General features: G+C 42.8%; 1 protein-coding gene across 1 annotated transcript in view; it reads left to right on the top strand.

The window, feature by feature from the left end:
• Window positions 1-26,780, top strand: part of LOC126188506 (atrial natriuretic peptide receptor 1-like) — an 832,550-nt gene that overhangs the window by 745,619 nt on the left and 60,151 nt on the right. Inside the window, exons 7-8 of the mRNA XM_049930109.1 lie at window positions 23,060-23,158; window positions 25,674-25,765. Coding sequence (XP_049786066.1) covers window positions 23,060-23,158; window positions 25,674-25,765 — 191 coding nt within the window. The remainder of the gene's footprint in view (window positions 1-23,059; window positions 23,159-25,673; window positions 25,766-26,780) is intronic.

Here is a 26,780-nt window from a genome sequence, read left to right as displayed (position 1 = left end):
CCTCGTCTGTTGACTGACAGAGGCCGCCGACAGCTGAAGAGGTTCGTAATGTGTAATAGGCAGACATCTATCCAGACCACCACACAGGAATTCCAAACTGCATCAGGATCCACTGCAAGTACTATGACATTTGGGCTGGATGTGAGAAAACTTGGATTTCATGGTCGAGCGGCTGCTCATAAGCCACACATAACGCCGGTAAATACCAAACGACGCCTCGCTTGGTGTAAGAAGAGTAAACATTGGACGATTGACCAGTGGAAAAACGTTGTGTCGAGTGACGAATCACGGTATACAAGGTGACGACCCGGTGGCAGAGTGTGGGTATGGCGAATGACCGGTGAACGTCGTCTGCCAGCGTATGTAGTGCCAAGAGTAAAATTTGGAGGCGATGGTGTTATGGTGTGGTAGTGTTTATCAAGGAGGGGGCTTGCATCCCTTGTTATTTTGCGTGGTACCATCACAGCACAGGCCGACATTGATGTTTTGAGCACCTTCTTGCTTCCCACTGTTGAAGAGCAATTCGTGGATGGCGATTGCATCTTTCAAGGCGATCGAGCACCTGTTCATAATGCACGGCCTGTGCGGAGTGGTTAAATGACAGTAACATCCCTATAATGGACTGGCATGCACAGACTCCTGACCTGAATCCTACAGAACACTGGGATGTTTTGGAACGCCGACTTCGTGCCAGGCCTCACCGACCGACGTCGACACCTCTCCTCAGTGCAGCACTCCGTGAAGAATGGGCTGCCACTCCCCAAGAAACCTTCCAACACCTGATTGAACGTATGCCTGCGATAGTGGAAGGTGTCATCAAGGCTAAGGGTGGGCCAACATCATATTGAATTCCAGCGTTAACGATGGAGGGCGCCACGAACTTCTAAGTCATTTTCAGCCAGGTGTGCGGACACTTTTGGTCACGTATGTTACTAAATTGCTATTCATGTTTCAAGGTTTATGGTGCACAATCTCAGTTGCAAGTTCCCTCTCCAATAGCTTCCATGGCCAATAGAAATGTGGTTCCCAATTTTTCACACAACTATTGACCGAATTTTTATTTAAAATGCTGTCATAATCTGCTCACTAAGAGATATAATCTTACGTGAAGGGTTTAACACAGTAAGACAAATATTACAGTTTGAAACTGTTTATTTGTCTTAAGACAGAGCAACTCAGGGTGCGCAAATACCCAGACTGTACTCATCCATTATTTGAGAATGAGAGCACTTGGTGTCCGCCAACAAACTTTACACATAATTTCAAATCTTTATGAAACCTTCTCCCTAAGCCTCCCTCCCCCCCCCCCCCCCCTCCATACCCCCTCCGCAGCAAAATCGTGAAAGGAAATAAGTTAATCACACCTGCAAAATTATGCATTTTGTACGACACACAGTTCGCGAGATATGACGTCACAAACATTGAGAAGCTTGAAAATCTAACTTTTTCTTACACCAGAGTGCAAATAATATTCATATTATCCAGTGTTTTAGCGACTTCCAAAAATTTCTTCTCTCTTACTTGCTTAGCGTCAAATATTTAGCATATTATCTCATTTGTAATCAAGAGTTGTGAACTTGTTTCATACAAGTGAGTTTGATTCTTTACAGAATCTGGGATTTATTCGTTCGTCAAGGAAAAAGTGCGTGATTATTTTAATCGTACTAATATTACGCTTTGGTATCACGGTTTCACATAGTAAATCGCCTTAAAAACTGAGAAGTCAACGTAATAACACAGAAGTAAGTCTGTCCGAGCCTGTATCAACAATTTCGATAGCATACCGACAACAGTAGCTGGATAAGTGTTTGCTTCTACTACTACGCCGCAGAAGCATAGTTGTTATAATAAAAACATTCCGAAGAAAACCGTTAATGGTGAGTTTATTTTAAGGTGCTGCTGGGGGAGCAGCGCTTCAGATGTAAACGATTGTGGATTCACGTAAAGTGCTCGTTAAGAGCAGACCCAACAACGAGCGAGAAGCTTTGTGCTCTGCCTCGTTATAGAATGCATAACTTTGCAAATAACTAGGTCAGCGTTAGCGTGATCAAGAACATCTCAAATATATATGATCACCATAAGTTCCGCGTTTCCGTCAGGTAAATTTCGCACTAGAAATATTGGAGTACGTCGTCGTAGGAACTGTAAGTGCCTGCCACAATAGCGAGCCTTTTAGGTATGGCAGCTGCTGCGCGCATGGAAGGGGTCTCGTTTTGCGGTGCTTTCTTTGACACTGGCATAGCTTCGGGTAGGAAGGTTAGCGAACAGCACACCATAGAAAGCTGAAAACTGATGCTCTTCAGTGCCTGATGAAGAGATTCTTACCGTTTTTCACACCCTAAGATAGAGGATCGAAATATCCAAAATTACGAAAACGCGATGTGTTATATTTCTAAGGTTTGGTCTCCTCACGTAACAAAGAGAACAGCTTGCTTATAGAAGAGCAGGAATAACTCGAGCCATAAGCATACCGGTCATCTGAAAGTGGAAAATCGCTGCGGATATCACGAAAAATAATTACCGGACGAAAGAAAAAGTTAGTCACATGTTACGCATAAATCGTATACGTGTCTGAATGTAGCAGAATATCGGATGTGTATGACTATACGTATGTGTTCACCAGTACCATCCGATCCTGGCAAAGTAAAAAGTACATGACTGATACGGTGGGCAATTCACTGCACAGACCTCGTAACTTACGAGAACAAAACTCGTTTTTCAGACCCAGAAAGCTACCCGGAACGGGCCACGTACACACAAATACTAAGAGCTAAGATTTAGACTTTCCCACAAGTGTTAGTTACTTAGCGTTATTCGATTTCTGCAAATGAAGAGGGATAATGCAACAGAAATTCAGCAGAAGGTGAGTCTAATGTATACTCTCAACTTTATAAAGGAGGTTATGGTACAGGAATAGTGTATTTTTTTATATTTTCGTTTATTGTTCTCATTACATAAAGCCTGTTACCTAGTACAAAAATGGGTTGTGATAAAGCTAAATTTCTACACTATCAGCAATTTTCTGTTCTTTTTTTTACGCGAAAATTTGTGGTACTGTATGTAGTTGGTACGGTACTGTATATATACAGTTGTTATGTTGGTACCGCAGGTATGATGGAGACCATGCTAGACGGTGATGCTGGTTACGGCCTAATGATCATTGACAAAATTTGTATTGCCATTTGTTGTACTGAGAACGACAGTGAGAATGAAGTAGACAACGAAAGCGCCGTTTAAGGAGAAGAAATAATGCCCAATGAGGAGGCATCGACGCAACTGGAAAAACTAGTGGTTTACCTAGAACGTCAGCCGGAAACAACTCCAGCTGAACTGGTGCTAGAGAAACGTCTAAGTGATCGTGCTGCTCTCAAACATCACACAACTTTAAAAGAAAAAGAAGGAAGAAATATAAAACTTCCTAACAGATTAAAACTGTGTGCCGGACTGAGACTCGAACTCGTGACCTTTGCCTTTCGCGGGCAAGTGCTCTACCATGTGAACTACCCAAGCACGACTCACGCCCCGTCCCACAGCTTTACTTCTGCCAGTACCTCGTCTCCTACCTTCCAAACTTGACAGAAGCTCTCCTGCAAACCTTGCAGAACTAGCACTCCTGAAAGAAAGGATAATGTGGAGACATGACTTACCCACAGCCTGGGGGATGTTTCCAGAATGAGATTTTCACTCTGCAGCGGAGTGTGCGCTGATATGAAACTTGCCATATCTTCGCAATATCCTGTCTTTCAGGAGTGCTAGTTCTGCAAGGTTGGCAGGAGAGCTTCTGTCAAGTTTGGAAGGTAGGAGACGAGGTACTGGCAGAAGTACAGCTGTGAGGACGGGGCGTGAGCCGGGCTTGGGTAGCTCACATGGCAGAGCACTTGCCCGCGAAAGGCAAAGGTCCCGAGTTCGAGTCTCGGTCCAGCACACAGTTTTAATGTGCCAGGAAGTTTCATATCAACGCACACTCCGCTTCAGAGTGAAAATCTCATTCAGGAAGGAAGATGTTTAACGTCCCATCTACAACAAGGTCATTAGAGACGGAGCACAAGCTCAGTTTATTTAAGGAGGGGTAAGGAAATTGACAGTGCTCTTTCAAAGGAACCATCCCGGCATTTGCCTGAAGCGGTTTGGGGAAATCAGAGAAAACCTAAGTCAGGGTACTCGGACTCGGATTTGAACCATCACCCTCCCGAATGCGAGTTTAGTGTGCTAACCACTGCTCCACCGCCCCCTGTTTTGAAACAAAAGAAACTTTCACCCTATTTCAGCAGGCTAAATAAATACTAGACTATAGTAAATATACACTGTACAAAAAAGTATCGCTCTTTCGAAGCCCGTAATTGTCTCCCGTGGCGAGGCATAAGTTTGAAATTTGGCTCAAAGACGCCTGCAACCTTACTCTGTAACGGAGCAAAAGCGTAGCTCCCTGCGTCCGTCAGTCTCCGGCTCGGCGACGCTTCAAACTGCAACGTGCGAAAGATAAGGCCAAAGCTCGAAAGTTCATGTGAGGATGTAAGGTGGGTTAATGATGTCGCATTGGCACCAAATCTCACCACAGTTCTGCCCAATGCCACCCTGGATGTGTCACACGATGGTAAGGTCGTCACGTCCTCTCTTACCCACATTTCACCCCTTCTTTTGACATCTCTGTGATGGAAGGTGAGAACTGCGATGCCCAGGGTTAAAATTGCGCTGTTTTCTTATGGGTGGTCGGGGAAAAGATTTCAGACACACGCCGCTCAGAATCGACATGAAAAGCCCTCAGGAGGTGGCGTAACTCGCGCCATTGAAACCGCCCCTTTCCTTGGGGGCGCTGATTCCCACGCATTTAGTAGTTCACAGTGTGACGAGCAACAGAACGACGTTCCTGACAACGTTCGACACCACTACTGATCCCCCCCCCCCCTTCCTTCTCCTGGCGATTAAACCCTAGTCTAACGACAACCTGAGGCTGCTACCCCATTGTACGTAATCTCACTCCTGAGGAATGTAGTACTCTGGTAAACAGGGTCGAGCCACTGCGGGGCGTTCAAATCCATTCGACGAAATTTGAACGTGATCTGAAGCAGTAAAGGGTGGTTACGCTTTCTTAACCCTCCCGCTGCGCGTTCGCTTATGGCGTGATCATGGAGGGGTGCAACATTGACATGGGGCTAAATAAAAGGCAAAGGGATTCTCTAAAGGCATTTCCCTCCACCCCCCCCCCCCTGTTCCGCAACATTCTCGGTGCCACACATGTGCCTTTGTTGAGCACATTAAAAATTTAAAAATGCACGTGGCAGAGACTTCGACACCCATTCGGCTGAGTACCTCGCAGCTGCTCTAGCGCCTCAGAACAGACAATCCCTTTGAGCCCACTAGACCATTTCTTAGGATTTTCTGTCAAATCAGTAACTAGAATTTTACTTCCGAACTAATGAACGTTTCACGCATGGTTCGTCTTTGTCACTCTACGAGGCTTTGGCTACGTATAAATCTGCGGTGAAGGTCTCTTTGTTTTCGGAACAGCTTTCTGACACGACAGTCGAACTGCGCCGGATCTTTGCGATCCCTCACAAATTTTCTCTGGCATTACCTGTCTAAGGCTTATTGTGCAATATTCTTGAGTATTGTTGTATTGTTGATTTTTATTCATCAATTTGGGCCTCAGAGAGGAATGTTTGGTTTGACTGCTCACGTATTCTGAAATCTGTTTCTTGCAGCACTTATGAAGCAGAAAAATCTTCCTATTTTCTTTGTACTCCTGTAGTCAGTGAAACCTCGTATGATGGCTTTATGATCACTGATTCCCTGTTATACGTTAACTGATTCGAAAAGTTCGGGAATCAAAGAGGTCTCATGAGTTGGCTTTCTGATTAACTGCTCAAGGTAATTTTTTAAGCATTTATAACGGTTTCATGGGATTCCTTCGCCTTACTGTATCCCCTAGTCACTTTAGTCTTTCTGTCTGTAGTAAGTAAGACCAAATCTACATATGGTACTTACTGTGACATGACCAGGACATTATCGTGCAACCTGCTTCAAGTTTTTTCCTTAAACGTTCTGTCTTATCCAAATTATTTCGCATTCAGATTCTGTACTAGACTTCATAGATATCATCGTATTACATACGGCTATAAACTTGCCTGCATCAACGGCTTCCAGTCCACGTTTGATGCTTACAATCAGATCGAAATTTAGAATTTTAGCCAGCTTTCTGCCCCTAGTGCGTGGTGGGCATTATTACAGTCTATAAACGAGACTAGTTCTGAAACCTTCCCATGAACATTACTGCAGTTAAATAATACAATATTACAGTGCTTAATTTATAACATTTTAAGTGCCGAAATGCACCTCTTCAACCAATCAACCAACCCCTCTTACGCTTCCATTCTCATATCTCTATTTCACATATATTTTTACTGCCTTTCCACAGTGGCTACCTGGGCGTGCACTTTGCACTCGAATACTGTAACGTGACATTCCATCCAGAACATCACCATCACAATCTAATGTAAACCTTTCCCATATCTCTTCTAAGTACTACTGAGTGAAGTGGCCCAGTAATAAGACGCTGAATTTATATTTAGGAATGCACCACTTCAAATCCCTACCCAGCCATGCAGATTTAGATACTCGGCAATTTCTCTAGATCACTTAAGGCAAATGCCAGGGGATGGTTCCTATGCAAGGCTACAGCTGATTTCCTTCTCCATCCTTTTTCAATTCAACCTTGCGCTCCATCTCTAATGGTCTCACTATAGATGCGATGTTACAATATAATCTTCCCTCCTGTTGGGTAGGAGCCATGAAGAGTAAATAAGTTCACCTTCCCAAAAACTGACAGAAGTAATAATAAGTTTAATCTCTCTTTCACATTATGAAAAATTTCTATCGTTCAGGGATCCTAATTTCTTGTTTGCTAATTACCTCTACACCAATTACATGTCTAATTCTGCTGAATTTCCCTTTCTTCAACAATTTTTTTTCTAATATCCAAGTCCTATGGACATAGCTCCATTATTATAGTAATGTGTCATTCATTCATCATGTCCCATAGACCATTCCATTGATGTTCAAGGTGGCTTGATATCTAAGTGATAAAGAGCCAATCACAAATTTAGAGGTTAAAATCTGGTCAGTCCTGTGATTTTTACTTCTCTCTTACCACTTCTTTCACTTCTGGCAATATTTGTTAGCATGAAAATCCCAAATTCCCTTGAGGTTTAGACTCCACATTATTTTGTACATCCTCCTACAACTGGCTAGGTAAGTCTGTTTGAAGGTCTATAGAAAGCAAGGAATACACAAAACCGATCCAAGTAACACAAATAGGAAACTTCCTGGCAGATTAAAACTGTTCGCCAGACCGAGACTCGAACTCTTGATCTTTGCCTTTCGTGGTCAAGTGTTCTACCAACTGAGCTATCGAAGCACAACTCACTATCCTCCCTCACAGCTTTAATTCCGCCAGTACCTCGATTCCTACCTTCCAAGAGCATTTGCCCGCGAAAGGCAAAGGTCACGAGTTTGAGCCTCGACCCAGCACACAGTTTTAATATTCCAGGAAGTTTCATATCAGTGCACGCTCCACTGCAGAGTGAAAATCTCATTCTGGAAATACAAATATGGCTTTATTCATAAACCTCTGAACAACAATGGAAATAAGCCTCTCATGACACCACACGTAACAAGACACAGAATAACTGATGTGAGTGGTACAAACTGGAAGAACATAGAGAGGGGCAGTCAGTGCTGCTCTACACATACAGTATATAGGCGCATGTCACCAGCACATGATGCAACAGAGACTGTGAAATGTGCACGCCTCCCACAAGTGGCCTCCAGCAGCTGGCCCACTCTGATACAGTTGGCAGCCAATTCGAGCAGACACGCACAATGACTCACAGTCACATGCACTAGTAGCAGGATACAGCACACTTCTCCCTCATGTGAAGTGGGCGCCCAGGTGACGTAGAAGACGCCAGCGGCCCAACAAGAGACTCGTCTGCCAGATCCAGAGCAGCAGCAGCAGGTGCCGCTGGTGGGGGGTGGGACGATGTGCCAGGCAGGCACCAGAGCATAGGACCCCAGGGCGGTGGGCCCACACAGCACCCAATGACAGCAGGGGAGATGAGGGTGCCATCATCATCTCTGCCTCGTCATCAGCAGGCAGGTGCCAGTGCAGAGGAAATGGGGTGGACACACCAGTGACAATGGCTGAGGCGACGACAGTGAGGTGGCCTCAACAGAACCCCAGGCTGTGGTAATGGACCTGAGGCCAGAGACAGAAGCTAGAACCCCATGGCGCCACATGTGAAGGAGGTAGCCAAAAGAAAGTGGGTACATCCACAGCAGGTGATGATGAGCTTCAGGCAGAGGGCAGCGGGGCAGGGTGCAGTGACGGGGCTGCACCCATGAACCAGTAGCTTCTGGTGGCCAGTGTGGACGCAACTGATCAAAGTGATGCACCACCAGCCATCAGCCATAAGGATGTCACAGAGACGTCATCTTCGGTGGCAGACAACGGTGGCCAGTATCCACTTGGAAAGGCAACCAAATCCTCGCACCCACATCTGCAATCCCGGCACAAATTGGCCGGACAAAACTCATTGCAGCTTGTGTGGCACAGACTAAACAGGGTGGAGGAGTGTGAGTGGCTGCCAGCTGTGAAGCAATTCAGCCAGGTTCCATTCTCCCATAGGCGTGAAGTGATAGGTCCTCAGAAAATGGGGAAGGGCGTCATCTGGCGAATAATCCACAGCAAACTTTTTTCATTTGGGACTTGAATTAGTCTGTCTTGCCCTTTGATTAAGGGTGGAATGGTGGCGCCGTAACATGACAAATACCTTAATGGGAACAAAACAATTGAAAGGTGTAAGATACGAACTGGGGCCCATTATTGGAAACTAAGGTATCAGGCAACCCCTCAATAGAAAAAATCCTCAAAAGCATACAACTTTTGACCTCAGCCAACGTCGACGCACACTCGAGAGTGTAAGGAAACCAAGGAAATGCATCCACAGCAAAGAGCCAATAGGAAGTCAAGAACGGACCCGCAAAGACTACATGAATTCGTTCCCATGGCTGGTGGGGAGGGAGCCACGGGGACAAGGATGCCCTGGGAGCTGTCTGCTGTCAGGCACACTGCTCACGAGCTGCGACAAAACAGACAATTTCTCTAGCAATCCCTGGCTAAAAGGTATGTCTCCTAGCCAACAGTGTAGTGCATACAACTCCCTAACGGCCCTGGTGAAGAAGGGAAAGAACCTCGCGTCGTAAAACAGTGGGAATGATTACTCTGGGAGATAGGTCTTCCGTGGACAACAAAAAACATCTTCAAAAACAGAGAGGCGATGCCGTAAGGAAAAATACTTGTGCAGAGGGTCCGAAGCTCGACCCAGCAGTTAATCCGGCCAGCCCTGTTGAACAAACCGAACCATGTGGAGGAGAACCGGGTCGGTAGCAACAGCAGCTACTACGCGCAAGCTCGTAATTCGGAAACCCTCAGTCTGCATTTCAGAATCAAGATGGAAGCAAAGCAAATCTTCACGATCCAAGACGGGATCAGAACCCACACGAAGGCGGGACAAGGCATCCGCATTGGCATGTTTAGAAGAAGATCGAAAATGGGTTTCGTAATTGTAGCGAGACAAGAACAGAGCACAGCGTTGTAGGCGGTGTGCTGTCACGTCAGGCAACGTATGTGAGGGTTAAACAAAGAAACCAAGGGTTTATGATCAGTAATAATCTGAAACTTAGAGCCACAAAAAAAATCATGACATTTTCGGAGAGCATAGACTATGGCAACAGCTTCTTTTTCCGCCTGACAATAAAGCTGCTTGATTGGAGTGAAAGATTTAGAGGTGAAAGCAACAGGTCGTTCAGAGCTATTGGCATTTCAGTGCACTAGGACCCGCGCTGATACTATGTGGCATGAGTCGCCAAAACTATGTGCGTCCAGAGATAACGTAGCTAAACAAGGGGCCGAGAGTAATTTGGATTTCAACATTTGAAAAGCACGTTTGCAATCCGGGCTCCAGGAAATAGGTACATTCTTCTGTAACAAGGCATGCCTTGAATAGGCCAATGTGGCTGTCCCCAGAAAGAATTTATGGTAGTAGGCTATCTTCCATAGGAAAGCTTGAAGCTCCCTCATGAGCGAGGGGCGAGGCATAGACGTAACAGCAGAGATGCTGCCTAGTAGAAGGCAAACCCCATCCCGCGAGACTTCGAACCACAAATAAACAATAGAAGGTTGAAAAACTGAGATTTAGCGAGTTACACCGTAAGCCTGCGGACTGCAAAACAAACACAAAGTCCGAAAATTTTTCAAGTGATAGGCCGTGGAGGAGCCCGTCAAATCATCCAGAAAATTAAAGCAACCTGGGACAGGCATAGTCAATTGCTATAAAAATCGTTTGAAAACAGTACGGGCGCTAGCCACACCAAAAGGAAGATGTAAATATTGAAAGAGACCAAAGGAGTATTCAAACCTGAACTCTCTGAGACTCCTCATCCACAAGAACCTGCATATATGCTTCAGGAAAATCAGTTTTAGAAAAGTACTGGCCACCCGATATTTTCTCCAACATTTCCTCCTGGCGTGCGAGAAACCAGCGGAAACGACCATTCACTAGCCATAACAGGCTGTACCACCCCTAGGGATTGATGTCTGACCATTTCTGCTTTCACTTGATCTTTGAGGACTACAAAAACGAGGCCGAGCCGTGGATTTCGAAGAAATATGAGCAGTGAAATTCGTAGCACATCCTATAGTTTTCGAAAACAAGTCCGAAAACTCCTCACACAGTGTTTCCAATTAAGAATACGGTACCTGATTGGACCCAAGGTGAACTGCATCGGTGACAGAAAATCCAAATGCGTGAAACGTGTCCATCCCGAACAAATTCTCAACACCAGCATCAGCAACAACCAAAAATTTAATGAAATGAACCACTGGCTTGTATGAGGCAGATGCTGTAAATTGTCTCAACAGCACAATGTTCCGTTTGTTATAAGTGACCAGCTGCTGCGTCACCAGTGTCAACAGTGGCGAGCTTAAACTCACATAGGTTCTGTCCATATCCTGTGCAACCTTTGGTGAACGATACATGGAGGCAATGTGACCTTTCTTCTGGCAATCATTAGAAGTAAAAATAGAAAGGACAAGACAGAAACAGAGGACGCTGATGCTGGTGCTGTGGTGCTTGCAGTTGCTTGGGCCAGCCTTAGTCTGCTCAGCTCTGAACCTGCATGTTTACCACTGCCACTGCTGCTTCCTCATGCAAGCTCTCTGACGTCCTGGTGGGCATACCTTGTGACACTACTGCAACATCGCTGCATGTTTCAATTTAGTCACCTGCTGACCAAGGAACTTCAAAAGATTGTGCTATTTGCAAAACTTCTGCTAACAAGGGGTTTTCACAGAGTAAAGTCTTCTGGCACACTTTCTTGTCCAGAGATAAACAGATAATAGTATCATGCATCATAGAGTCTGCATGAGAGTTATTGTGAGCATCAGTAATGAACTGATACTTACAGTTAGGGCCATGAAGTTCAGCTGCCTGGGCCCTACATGACTTGTTTAGTTTCTTGCGGTATCGGCTATGGCACCAATTCATTTGCAATGGTAGTTGGACAATAAACTGCACATGTGATCAAAAGCAAGAACAACTGGTAAAGAGGAGAAGAAGCCTTTGCACAAATTTGAGTCTGTCACACCAAAAGCCAAAAAATGCTGTCTGAGTCATTTTTATAAGCTTCACAATCATTGGCTGAATCATTGTACAGGAAAAGTGGGTAGATGGATCAGTGGAATGGTATCCTGTCTGTTAATGGAGGCTAACGAAGAGGTCACTGCCGAAGTAAGCTGTTCAATCAGGGCTGGTACTACAGTGTCATAATGACTAAACCTGATGAAACTACACTTAAAGACTCTACATGCAGAGACCACACCGCTGGCATGCCTCTCACAGGCACCCTCCAATGACCAGCCACCACTAATACAGTTGGTGACAGGTTCAAACACACATGTGCAGTGACACCACACACAGCACACTCACACTCACATGTGCTAGTAGCAGGATAAAGCAAGGTCAAAGGAAGGCAAGAGCAGACAGGCTTAAATAGTAGCATGCCTAATAAAGCACTGCACTGTTCAAATCAATCTTCATGTTGGTGACAGCTTATTCAGACATTCAGAGCTTCTGAACATGTCGGGGCTACAAGACTGAAAGACAAGCAGCTTGTAGAAACTTAATCTGTGCACTGTATTAACAATAAACAATCATTACACTGCTTAATATTATATTTACTCTAGATAAATGTAAACCAGTAAATTAGACACAAAACAGCTACTCTGGAAAAATCTGTTTCTTCTTCAGTTATATTTAACAACCACCATTTATCCACTATTGGCAATTTTAAATTTAATTATGTTGGTATTTTACAAAGAAAATTGTTACCTACATCTGTAACAACAAATGCCAGTTTACAATACACTATTACTTGTCATGGAACTATACAATGATTGTGACTAGTTACCATGTAGCTAACGGAAATGTTCTATCTTTGAACATAGACAATTATATAATTTCTAAATGTAGAGGTTTATTAGGTACATTTTAATTTCTTTGGGATTAGTAGCATTCCTAATTTCACACTTTACTTTAGACAGGTGTCTGATGAATACCTTTACACCAGGGTACTCCACTCCGAACACTAGGCAAAGAGGCAAAAACTGCATCAAAATGATTGTCATGTCTTACTTTGTGATACTGCAAATCAAAGTTCAGGCGGTATGCCTCAGTTAGTGTGGTTCCAAGAGATAAAATACTTCAGAGGTTGAGGTTTCTTTGTGCTCTTCTTACAACCATGGCAGGTCTCTCCAGGTCAAATTTGTGGGCCTTTGCAAATGAGTCATAAGTTACAACTGAAGCAAGTAAACTGTTGTTAAAAAATTTGGTAAGAGTGTGTAGAAGAAGAAAAGTTTACATCCTATACTAATAAACCTATTAAATACAAAAATAGATCTTTAGTTTATTTGCTTAGCATGTGTGGTAAAGTTCTCTTTTTTATCTAAACCTATTCCTCAGATATGTGGTGCTTGCAACCTAAGGACAAGACTACTTTGAATTTCTTGTTAACATTAAATAACTGTATTCCACACATTTATGAGACTGCTCTGTTTATCTACCCGAGTTCTGTTTTGCTTTTGCAACTGAACAATAAGAGCAGTTTTATGTTTTGTCATTTTTCATTAAAATTATGAAAATGTCAACATGTAAAAAGAGCCACCTAGAAAGTTGCATAATTTTAGTCAAAAATGACAAAACATAAAAATTGTTTTTATTGATTTTATTTCTTAAACTTATGATGTCTCATACAATGTAAAGGGCACTCAGCTTATGTACTCTGTGCTTTCATTATGGCTCCTTAGTGAACCAGTCTCATTTCGTGTTCTGGTTTCAACTGATCTACATCTCTTACTGTATTTGACAAAAAAATTTGTTTGTCAGTTTGTACGGATGTCATTATGCATCCACTTTAAATTCTTTTGTAAGTAGTTATATGTATTTCCTTTTTTTTTTAGTTGTTCTACTCATTTTCAACTAGTTGTATATATTATTATTTGTGTTGTTTTTGTATTTTTAATAGGTGCTCTGATGATGGGCTTTGCCCAAAACTAATCAATGCAATAAAGGATTTATTGCCATCTATATCTCCTTCATTTTGCCAGCCTATCAGCATTTTTAAAGTCATATTTATGCTGGCTGTGAGTATGGCTGCATACTTCCATCAAGACTGAGTCTAATCTACCAGAGTGATGCATTCATCATTTGTGTTCTGCATTGGGAAGATGCCCTACATGTACTGGATAGGACCAGTTATGGTTGTGCACTGCATAGTTAGTAGATACCTGAATGCAGTTTAATGGATTCCACTGTCATGTGATTGGCTATTATCATGTGACAAAATGATGTCCTGCTTATAAATGACAAGAAGGCCTGGTACAGCAGTGCAGGGAGATACAAGTTCCTCTGTACACCCCAATGCACTGAATGGTGTGACAGTGTTGCCAGCTCCTTGTTTTCAAATATGTGTTTTCAAAATGCATCCAATCTAATTTTGCTAAATAAACTTTTATCTTGAATTCAGATGAGGATTTGCATGCTGACCTACAAGTGTAGCTTTTTTTCACCCTGTACATGACCATACAACATAAAGTACATCAGACCTTTATATGATTCTTTTATAAGAACAACTACATGTGCCAATTGGTACAAGAGAAGTACAAGTAATTTAGAGAAGGTTGATCTGATGTGTGTGATCAAGTTGGCCAAAGATTGACATCAGTGGCAAGTGAAGAGTTTGTGCAGCAAATGAATCAATCCTAGCCAGACATTAGTTTAGTGTCTGAATTCACTTCATTCATTCATTCATTCACTCATTCACACATCACAAATCATACTCCATCTACATCTACATTTATTCTCCGCAAGCCACCCAACAATGTGTGGCGGAGGGCACTTTACGTGCCACTGTCATTACCTCCCTTTCCTGTTCCAGTCAAGTATGGTTCGCGGGAAGAACGACTGTCTGAAAGCCTCCGTGCGCGCTCGAAACTCTCTAATTTTACATTCGTGATCTCCTTGGAAGGTATAAGTAGGGGGAAGCAATATATCCAATACCTCATCCAGAAACGCACCCTCTCAAAACCTGGCGAGCAAGCTACACCACGATGCAGAGCGCCTCTCTTGCAGAGTCTGGCACTTGAGTTTCCTAAACATCTCCATAACGCTATCACGGTTATCAAATAACCCTGTGACGAAATGCGCCGCTCTTCTTTGGATCTTCTCTATCTCCTCCATCAACCCGATCTGGTACGGATCCCACACTGATGAGTAATACTCAAGTATAGATCGAACGAGTGTTTTGTAAGCCACCAACTTTGTTGATGGACTACATTTTCTAAGGACTCTCCCAATGAATCTCAACCTGGTACCCACCTTACCAACAATTAATTTTATATGATCATTCCACTTCAAATCATTCCGCACGCATACTCCCAGATATTTTACAGAAGTAACTGCTGCCAGTGTTTGTTCTGCTATCATATAATCATACAATAAAGGATCCTTCTTTCTATGTATTCACAATACAATACATTTGTCTATGTTAAGGGTCAGTTGCCACTCCCTGCACCAAGTGCCTATCCGCTGCAGATCTTCCTGCATATCGCTACAATTTTCTAATGCTGCAACTTCTCTGTATACTACAGCACCATCCGCATAAAACCGCATGGAACTTCTGACACTATCTACTAGGTCATTTATATATATTGTGAAAAGCAATGGTCCCATAACACTCCCCTGTGGCATGCCAGAGGTTACTTTAACGTCTTTAGATGTCTCTCCATTGATAACAACATGCTGTGTTCTGTTTGCTAAAAACTCTTCAATCCAGCCACACAGCTGGTCTGATATTCCGTAGGCTCTTACTTTGTTTATCAGGCGACAGTACGGAACTGTATCGAACGCCTTCCGGAAGTCAAGGAAAATAGCATCTACCTGGGAGCCTGTATCTAATATTTTCTGGGTCTCATGAACAAATAAAGCGAGTTGGGTCTCACACGATCGCTGTTTCTCAAATCCATGTTTATTCCTACAGAGTAGATTCTGGGTTCCCAAAACGACATGATACTCGAGCAAAAAACATGTTCTAAAATTCTACAACAGATCGACGTCAGAGATATAGGTCTATAGTTTTGCGCATCTGCTCGACGACCATTCTTGAAGACTGGGACTACCTGTGCTCTTTTCCAATCATTTGGAACCTTCCGTTCCTCTAGAAACTTGCAGTACACAGCTGTTAGAAGGGGGGCAAGTTCTTTCGCGTACTCTGTATAGAATCGAATTGGTATCCCGTCAGGTCCAGTGGACTTCCCTCTGTTGAGTGATTGCAGTTGCTTTTCTATTCCTTGGACACTTATTTCAATGTCAGCCATTTTTTCGTTTGTGCGAGGATTTAGAGAAGGAACTGCAGTGCGGTCTTCCTCTATGAAACAGCTTTGGAAAAAGGTGTTTAGTATTTCAGCTTTACGCGTGTCATCCTCTGTTTCAATGCCATCATCATCCCGGAGTGTCTGGATATGCTGTTTCAAGCCACTTACTGATTTAACATAAGACCAGAACTTCCTAGGATTTTCTGTCAAGTCTGTACATAGAATTTTACTTTCGAATTCCCTGAACACTTCACCCATAGCCCCCCTTACGCTAACTTTGACACCATTTAGCTTGTTTGTCTCAGAGGTTTTGGCTGTGTTTAAACTTGGAGTGAAGCTCTCTTTGCTTTTGCAGTAGTTTCCTAACTTTGTTGTTGAACCACGGTGGGTTTTTCCTGTCCCTCACAGTTTTACTCAGCACATACCTGTCTAAAACGTGTTTTACGATTGCCTTGAACTTTTTCCATAAACACTCAACATTGTCAGTGTCGGAACAGAAATTTTCATTTTGATCTGTTAGGTAGTCTGAAATCTGCCTTCTATTACTCTTGCTAAACAGATAAACCTTCCTCCCATTTTTTACATTCCTATTAACTTCCATATTCAGGGATGCTGCAACGGCCTTATGATCACTGATTCCCTGTTCTGTACTTAGATAGTCGAAAACTTCGGGTCTGTTTGTTATCAGTAGGTCCAAGATGTTATCTCCACGAGTCAGTTCTCTGTTTAATTGCTCGAGGTAATTTTCGGATAGTGCACTCAGTATAATGTCACTCGATGCTCTGTCCCTACCACCCGTCCTAAACATCTGAGTGTCCCAGTCTATATCTGGTAAATTGAAATCTCCACCTAAGACTATAACATGCTGAGAAAATTTATGTGAAATGTATTCCAAATTTTCTCTCAGTTGTTCTGCCACTAAAGCTGCTGAGTCGGGAGGTCGGTAAAAGGAGCCAATTATTAACCTAGCTCGGTTGTTGAGTGTAACCTCCACCCATAATAATTCACAGGAACTATCCACTTCTACTTCACTACAGGATAAAATACTACTAACAGCGACAAACATGCCACCACCGGTTGCATGCAATCTATCCTTTCTAGACACCGTCTGTACGTTTGTAAAAATTTCGGCAGAATTTATCTCTGCCTTCAGCCAGCTTTCAGTACCTATAATGATTTCAGCTTCGGTGCTTTCTATCAGCGCTTGAAGTTCCGGTACTTTACCAATGCAGCTTCGACAGTTTAAAATTACAATACTGATTGCTGCTTGGTCTCCGCATGTCCTGACTTTGCCCCGCACCCTTTGAGGCTGTTGCCCTTTCTGTACTTGCCTGAGGCCATCTAACCTAAAAAACCGCACAGTCCACGCCACACAACCCCTGCTACGTGTGTAGCCACTTGCTGCATGTAGTGGACTCCTGACCTATCCAGCGGAACCTGAAACCCCACCACCATATGGCGCAAGTCGAGGAATCTGCATCCGACACGGTCACAGAACCATCTCAGCCTCTGATTCAGACCCTCCACTCGGCTCTGTATCAAAGGTCCGCAGTCAGTCCTGTTGACGATGCAGCAGATGGTGAGCTCTGCTTTCATCCTGCTAGTGAGACTGGCAGTCTTCACCAAATCAGATAGCCGCCGGAAGCCAGAGAGGATTTCCTCTGATCCATAGCGACACACATCATTGGTGCCAACATGAGCGACCACCTGCAGATGGGTGCATGCTGTACCCTTCATGGCATCCGGAAGGACCCTTTCCACATCTGGAATGACTCCCCCCGGTATACACACAGAATGCACATTGGTTTTCTTCCCTCTCTTGCTGCCATATCCCTAAGGGGCACCATTACACGCCTGACATTGGAGCTCCCAACTACCAGTAAGCCCACCCTCTGTGACCGCCCGGATCTTGCAGACTGAGGGGCAACTTCTGGAACAGGACAAGCAGTCATGTCTGGCCGAAGATCAGTATCAGCCTGGGACAGAGCCTGAAAGCGGTTCATCAGACAGACTGGAGAGGCCTTCCGTTCAGCCCTCCGGAATGTCTTTCGCCCCCTGCCACACCTCGAGACGACCTCCCACTCTACCACAGGTGAGGGATCAGCCTCAATGTGGGCAGTATACCGGGCAGCCACAGTCATAGTCCAATCAGGGGATGCGTGGGACGAGCTGGCCACCCCCGACAAACCCCCATCCAGACCCCCACAGTGATGCCCATTGGCAACAGCCTGAAGCTGGGAGCGAAGGGATGCCAACTCAGCCTGCATCCGACCACAGCAGTTGCAGTCCCTATCCATGCTAAAAACTGTTGGCAAGGAACATCTGAACTAATCTACAGAGAGCACAAACAATTCGACACAAAATTTAAACAGTTATTAAAATACAAGATTGCCTAGTAAATGCAGTAATGCTGCTACTTGCGCACTGCTGACACTGCTCGGCGGCGGAAGGAGACTACGCGATTTTACACTATTCAGGTACTAAAATGCGATGCTACAACTCTCTAATACTATAATACACCCGAAATTTATGAATTAAACAATGCAAGTACCAAAAACACGCAAAGAAATTAAGAATTAAACTATGTAACAAATAAGTGAGCTAGGAGTATACGACTTTCTGCTGGCAGCTGCTTATCCAATGGCGGCAGGGAGTACACTGGCTGTGACCAACCAACACTGGCCGTTCAAAACAAAAACAGAAGACAGATGACTATGCGAATTTACATTATTCAGGTACTAAAACGCGATGCTACAACTCTCAAATACTATAATACACCCAAAATTTATGAATTAGGCAATGCAAGTACCAAACACATGCAAAGAAATTAAGAATTAAACTATGTAACAAATAAGTGAGCTAGGAGTATATGAATTTCTACTGGCAGCTGCTTATCCTACGGCGGCAGGGAGCACACTGGCTGTGACCAACCGACAACCAGTCAATCATTCATTCATACTTTGCATTCATAAATCCCATCACGAAGGACTGAATTTCAAAGATGAGGAGTGAATCAAGCCATACTGTAACAGCAGGCCACTTCTGTAAAGTATATTAAAAATCAGTTGCAAATAGTGTTAATCCAACATTTTTGTAATCATCAATGTAACTGATGAATGTCTTCCCAAATATTTTCAGGTAAGTGTATATCAGTACAATTACAGTGACTCTAACTTTGTGCATAATGGGAACCCAAAATGTTGAATAGTGATTAGAATACTTAGCAGTTGTGCTCAGTGTTAACATTTCTACTGTGTTACTAAGATTACAATGAGGAATTCATCAACAAAAGAATCCTTACAATGAAACATTAATTTCTTTCTACTCTTCAGAAGTCAAACAGCAACCACAGCAGTCTCTGTATCCCCCTACTCCTAACATGCCAAAAAATTACAAGAATTACAAAAAGAATGTGACTATATTCATTTAGAATGAGAATGGTGTTGTTTTTTGTTGACTTCAAGCAAACATGGACAGTAATCAATGAAACTGTATATTTTGAGACATTGATGAGGTTGTGTGTCCATTTCAAAAAAAAAGGAAGTGTATTGTTTTATTACATGGCACCTTACTATATGTTGGTCATCATCTCAACAAATTCTTTCACTAATAAAAGAAAGGTAACTGATGACTTCCCCAACCACAAAGATTTTACATACATATTTTTCCAGGGTTGAGAAAGTGGCTGGATTGACAAAATGTCATCGCACATATGGAATTGCATGGTGTTGTGATGATGATGCAATACAGACAAGTAGAAATATTTTGCAGAAGGGACAAGAAATTTGTCACACCATTATGGCACATGTCTCAGTTGCAATGGTGATTACGTTGAAAAATACACTCCTGGAAATGGAAAAAAGAACACATTGACACCGGTGTGTCAGACCCACCATACTTGCTCCGGACACTGCGAGAGGGCTGTACAAGCAATGATCACACGCACGGCACAGCGGACACACCAGGAACCGCGGTGTTGGCCGTCGAATGGCGCTAGCTGTGCAGCATTTGTGCACTGCCGCCGTCAGTGTCAGCCAGTTTGCCGTGGCATACGGAGCTCCATCGCAGTCTTTAACACTGGTAGCATGCCGCGACAGTGTGGACGTGAACCGTATGTGCAGTTGACGGACTTTGAGCGAGGGCGTATAGTGGGCATGCGGGAGGCCGGGTGGACGTACCACCGAATTGCTCAACACGTGGGGCGTGAGGTCTCCACAGTACATCAATGTTGTCGCCAGTGGTCGGCGGAAGGTGCACGTGCCCGTCGACCTGGAACCGGACCGCAGCGACGCACGGATGCACGCCAAGAGCAGGATCCTACGCAGTGCCGTAGGGGACCGCACCGCCACTTCCCAGCAAATTAGGGACACTGTTGCTCCTGGGGTATCGGCGAGGACCATTCGCAACCGTCTCCATGAAGCTGGGCTACGGTCCCGCACACCGTTAGGCCGTCTTCCGCTCACGCCCCAACATCGTGCAGCCCGCCTCCAGTGGTGTCGCGACAGGCGTGAATGGAGGGACGAATGGAGACGTGTCGTCTTCAGCGATGAGAGTCGCTTCTGCCTTGGTGCCAATGATGGTCGTATGCGTGTTTGGCGCCATGCAGGTGAGCACCACAATCAGGACTGCATACGACCGAGGCACACAGGGCCAACACCCGGCATCATGGTGTGGAGAGCGATCTCCTACACTGGCCGTACACCACTGGTGATCGTCGAGGGGACACTGAATAGTGCACGGTACATCCAAACCGTCATCGAACCCATCGTTCTACCATTCCTAGACCGGCAAGGGAACTTGCTGTTCCAACAGGACAATGCACGTCCACATGTATCCCGTGCCACCCAATGTGCTCTAGAAGGTGTAAGTCAACTACCCTGGCCAGCTAGATCTCCGGATCTGTCCCCCATTGAGCATGTTTGGAACTGGATGAAGCGTCGTCTCACGCAGTCTGCTCGTCCAGCACGAACGCTGGTCCAACTGAGGCGCCAGGTGGAAATGGCATGGCAAGCCGTTCCACAGGACTACATCCAGTATCTCTACGATCGTCTCCATGGGAGAATAGCAGCCTGCATTGCTGCGAAAGGTGGATATACACTGTACTAGTGCCGACATTGTGCATGATCTGTTGCCTGTGTCTATGTGCCTGTGGTTCTGTCAGTGTGATCATGTGATGTATCTGACCCCAGGAATGTGTCAATAAAGTTTCCCCTTCCTGGGACAATGAATTTACGGTGTTCTTATTTCAATTTCCAGGAGTGTAATTGAAACATGTACATACTGTACCTTTCTGATATTCCCACTTGTTTTGATTTCCATTGATATTTGTGTGTGAAGTAAAGATAGTTGTCATATTATCTTTCTTATTATATAACATACTATCAGAATTATATTCTCTCCCTGTATATCTTTAACAGCTACACAAATTTGTTTTTCGGTAAGTTTCACCTTAAGCAAAAAATTGGTTTTTCCTCTTGTGTACCCAGACATGTTTCGCTGAAGTTATAGTATCGTCATTGGGCTTTCTGTTTTCTTTCTATTACATAACACAAAAAAATTGCTTTTCATTATCTGTAGGTCTACATATAGAATTTCAGTTTTTAAGTAAAGTATTGGCATTTTATATATTATAAAATATATATTGTATACTACATGAACTACATGAATTTTTCACAAAAAACTGGACTACTGATATCTTATGAAAAAATCAAATATATGGAAAAACAGCAAATCCCCTTTAACCACAAAACATGGTAAAATTGCACAACTCTGCCATTTTAAATACCTCAGAAAAACTATACAGTCCTCAGGATTAAACTGAATCACCAGTGAACAAAAAATCACCAAGCTCCAGAAGATGCACGAGCTAACATGGATGCATTACAAAAAGAATTGTATTTCAACTGATGCAAAATTAAGGCACTATAGTACAGCAATTCTTCCAGAAGCAATTTACACAGCTGAAACAATGGTGATTGATGGTCATTCAAAAATTAGAGTAATTGAAAAGCAGGAAAGAAAAATTCTCATGAAGATTGATGGGGCAATCAACAAAAATGGCATTTGTATGAAGAGACCACAAAACGAGATCTATATAAAGACCAACACAGTAACAGATGAAATTAGAAAACGCTGAGCCAAATTTTATACACATATCTACAGGATGGAAGACTCCAGAACAGCAAGGAAACTTTTTAATATTATAACAATGCAACAGATCAACATAAAAAATCTCAAAGACTGCACTGAGTGCCTGAATAAAGTCACAAGTGTGAAGTTTGAAGAAAGACCATCACACCAGCCTGGTAAAAAATGGACATAAGAACAGAAGAAGGAGAATTCTGTGACGATGAAAAGTCTTTGGGTAGCAAAGAAGAAAAACATCCGGAGGTGAAATTATGAATTCAAGTTCAATCATTCTCCTAAAGGTGAACAATCATAATAATAATAATAATAATAATAATAATAATAATAATGTATATTGCTTAGACATATATAAAAAATTGTTTTGTTTTCAAACTTGTGAATCCTTTACTTAAAAACTTATATTCTATATGTACAACTACTAAAAAGCAATTTTCCTGTTATTTAATAGAGAAAAAAACATTGATGATGCTGTAACTGCAACTAAATATATCTGGGTCAATACTAAGAAAAATTTTTGTTTTGTCCAGCTGGAACCTACCCAGGAATAAATTTATTTATAAGCAAACATGGCTACAAGTGTGAGCTTCAATCTCAAGATGAGTTATACCAAAATTGTCACTTGTCATCTTGACAGACTATTTATTTATTGTACAAGTTTAAAAATGTATACAACTGCTGCCAGGTGACATAATATCACTGTTTATAACAGTCATATTTCTGTTTTACTTTAGTTGTATTGTGATCTCAAATTTATCTGACTGAGTGTTATTGCGATATAATGTTTGACCAAGCTACAGGTGACACATACTATACTGTTGGGCAGTAGTGGCTCTAAAATAACTACCTAAACTTTCTGTCCATCTGACAGTATCAGTGTACCAAATCAACATTTTTCACTATTAATCGAACAGGGACTTTTATTGACAGGTCCCTGTGTTGCTGGTGTTGTGGGTCACAAGATGCCTCGCTACTGCCTCTTTGGTGACACTGTCAACACTGCTTCACGTATGGAGTCCCATGGCCTTCGTAAGTGACATAGATTAAAGTATACTATTCAGATTATTGATATACATTAAGGTTGCTTATAAACTGAAAGATTCTTCATGAACACCAACACAAAAATCATCTAATTTTTGGTTCTATTATCTTACATTCTCTGTTACAAGTTTTCCATATTCAAACATTTACATTTGTTTAGTTTTTATACACAAAGGAATAACTCAAAAATGAATGACACTGATCTGCACCTCCATTGCAATGGTACAAAGTCAGAGACCAATAAAACTTTATCACTTGCCTAATGTCAGTATTTTCTTCAACCATAGCACGTCACATTAACAACTTCTGCAGGCTACAGCATTGAATCAAATGAACTTTGTATTTATACATGTGGATGACATTCTAGATCATTTCAATTTGTGTTCAGAATTCACCAGAACTGCCAACTGGATGAACAGCATGAGCAAATTTCCTAGTAAAATAATAACATGACAGTTATATAAAGAGGCTGGGAAAGAAATTGTGTGAGAGGAGCCATTTCATGGAATGAGATATGAAATTATATCAAAGTATGTCACAAAGATGAACACTTAAGCCTTCAAAAAGATGTCCTTTGGAGGAATTTACAGCTGACAGACAATAACACAAAATACAAATATATCATATTCCACAGCCAGTGTAAATCATATTAAAACAATTAGGTCACACAAAAACAAATAAACTTATCAAGCAGAACATTATGACCACCAACCTACTATCAGTATAAACCCATCCAGGCAATAGCAGTGTCACCTGATTAGGAATGACTGCTAGTCAGACACATACGCACACTGGGCATGTAGTATCAGTATCCATGTATAGAATGGGGAAGGCACACAATCTATTTGAGTTTGTCCGAGGGCAGACTGTGATGTCCTGGAGGCTTGGCATGACTATTTTGGAAACTGTGCTACTTGTTGGCTGTTCAAGGAGTGCTGTGATGAGCATTTTCAATATGTGGTGAAGCCAAGGTGAAACTACATCCACACATCATGGTGTTGGGTGGCCAGCCCTCATTACAAATGTCAGACATCATAGGCAGGGCAGACTGTCAGTAAAACAGGAAAAGAAGTGAACTGTGGCAGAACTAACATCAGATTTTAATGCTGTGCAGAGTGCAAGTGCGTCTGAAAACAGTGCACAAAACATTCCTAGCAATGGGCCTCTGCAGCCGACAGCCCATGCATCTGCCAAATTAACACCGCTTTATTAGCAACTATGAGTGAAATGGATACATGACCATCAGTACTGAATACTGTTGCAGTGGCAGAGCGCTGCATGGTCTGGTGAGTCCTGATACCTTCTTCATCATGCCAGTGGGAGGACACAAATCCATTGTCTTACAGGGAAACAGCTCCTGGATGCCTGTACTGTAGTAGGTGACAAACTGGTGGTGGCTCCTTTATGCTCATGGGAACATTCACATGGGCATCCATGGATCCAGTGGAGCTCATGCAAGGCACCATGATGGCCAAGTAGTATTGTACAGTGGTTGCAGACTACATACACCTCTTCATGACAATCATGTTTTCCAATGGCAGCAGAATTTTTCAACTAGACAGTGCACCATGTCACAAGGCCAGGAATGTGATACAGTGCTTCAAGGAACAGTGGCGAGCTACAATTGACGTGCTGGCCCCCCATCTTGCCAGACATGAACCTAATTGGAAATATCTGGGATGTGATTAAATGTGGAGTCATAGCTCATCCCTCCCCCCCTCCCCCAAATTTACAGGAATTAGGCAACTTGTTTGTGCATATGTAGTGTCAATCCCCTCCAGCAACCTACCAAGACCTTATTACCATATTGCCTCCATATCATGATGTGTTACTGCTGTTATCCATGCCAAAGGTAGATATAGCAGCTATTGGGTAGGTGGTCATAATGTTCTGGCTGATCAGTGTATGTCATAGAGCCAGTTTCAATCATTTCAAAACCCTACTGGGTGTATTGACACACCTCATAAAATACTTAAAATACTAGAATACTAAAATAAGCAATGTTTCAGTCATGCTTCAGCTGTCTTCCTCAAGATATAGAATGATTTAGCTGGAAAATGGGAGTGAGGGTTTTGGTGGAAAGGGGTGCTTCAATACAGTGCACTTCTAACAGCGTCATCAAATCACTGACATAAATTAATAACTACATAAGGGTTTTAATGAGAAGCACACACAATGTTTTCTGCTCTTCCATGGTCATTCATTGTGCTCAACTCAGTGTACACCCGTGCTACTGTCCTGTAATTTTTATTACTTGCTTTCTACACTTTACTTTAAATATATTTTAAGAATGATACAATTTTGATATTACCTTCATAACATGTTGCAGACTGAAGTATTATTTTTTATATTTTCAATGACACTTGCCAAACTGACTTAGATAAAGAGATGTGTTGCATCTCTGAGTGATGAATTGATGAAAATCTTGATTTATGTGTTTGTTCAGTCTGATATCGATACCAGCACAAATTGTCCTAATAAATTTAATTGTTGCTTGTTTCAGCTCTAAAGATCCATGTAAGCCCTAGCACTAAGGCAATTCTCGACACTTTTGACACATTTGAATTGGAGCTAAGAGGCGAAACTGAGATAAAGGTATGCATGGATTTCTGTTCAAAAGTCATCAGAATTTGTTAATTATATCAAATAGTTGTTCTACATGGTCCAGTCAAATTAGTGTGATCACCACTTAAGTTTCTATACTGTTCACTTGTTGCTGTGTTAAAAGTATGTTTTGCATGGCAAAATGGTGCTTTACAAAACTGGCACCAAGGCAATTGTGGTACACCATGGACCATAGGCGACAGGAGTGGATGATGGCTGCAGAGATGAATATGGTCAAACAGATGTGCAACTGTTTAGCAACTGACTGCCTAGATGAACCAACAGGATACCAACAGTTTCTCATCAATGACCATCCAGCAAGCATCACTATGTACAGGCCTCCACAGCAGGTGCCTGGTTCATATACCCATCTACTGAGTGGCAACAAGTGGCCTTTGCAGATGAATCACATTTTTTGCTCCCTTGGACAGATGGCCATTGGATTGTTGGAAGGGTCCAGGCTGGAGGAGGAAGCATTATGATCTGGAGAATGTTGTCATGGAATTTCCTGGTTGACCTTATCAATCTGGAAGGCACAATGTATCAACACAAGTATACATCTATTCATGTGGACCATGTCAACCCCTACAAGCAGTTTGTTTTTCCTTGATATGATGGCATCTACCAGCAGGACAATGCAAAATGTATGTGCACGGTATGAAGAGTTCTGGGATGAGTTTACAACCCTCCCTTGGCCACCAAACTCCCTGGATTTAAACCCAGTTAAGATTCTATGGGACTACCTCATTCAGACTGTTCATGGCATGAATCCTCAACTGAGAATTCTAGCACATCTGGCTGCAGCACTGGGGTCAGTTTGGTTCCACATCTCTATCAGTACCTTTGAGAACTCCACTCACTCTCTTAATGTGTGTCTCTCAGTGATCCACACTGCAAAATGTGGTTATTCAAGCTTTTGACAGGTGGTCATATTAATATGATTGGACAGCATATTTCTGAGGCTTTTTTTCCTGAGTCATTAGTCTTCTGACTGGTTTGATATGGC

The sequence above is a fragment of the Schistocerca cancellata genome, chromosome 5, assembly GCF_023864275.1.
Source record: "Schistocerca cancellata isolate TAMUIC-IGC-003103 chromosome 5, iqSchCanc2.1, whole genome shotgun sequence".
NCBI lineage: Eukaryota > Metazoa > Arthropoda > Insecta > Orthoptera > Acrididae > Schistocerca > Schistocerca cancellata.
The sequence above is the reverse complement of the archived record's forward strand: the minus strand, read 5'-3'. Positions and strand labels throughout refer to the sequence as shown.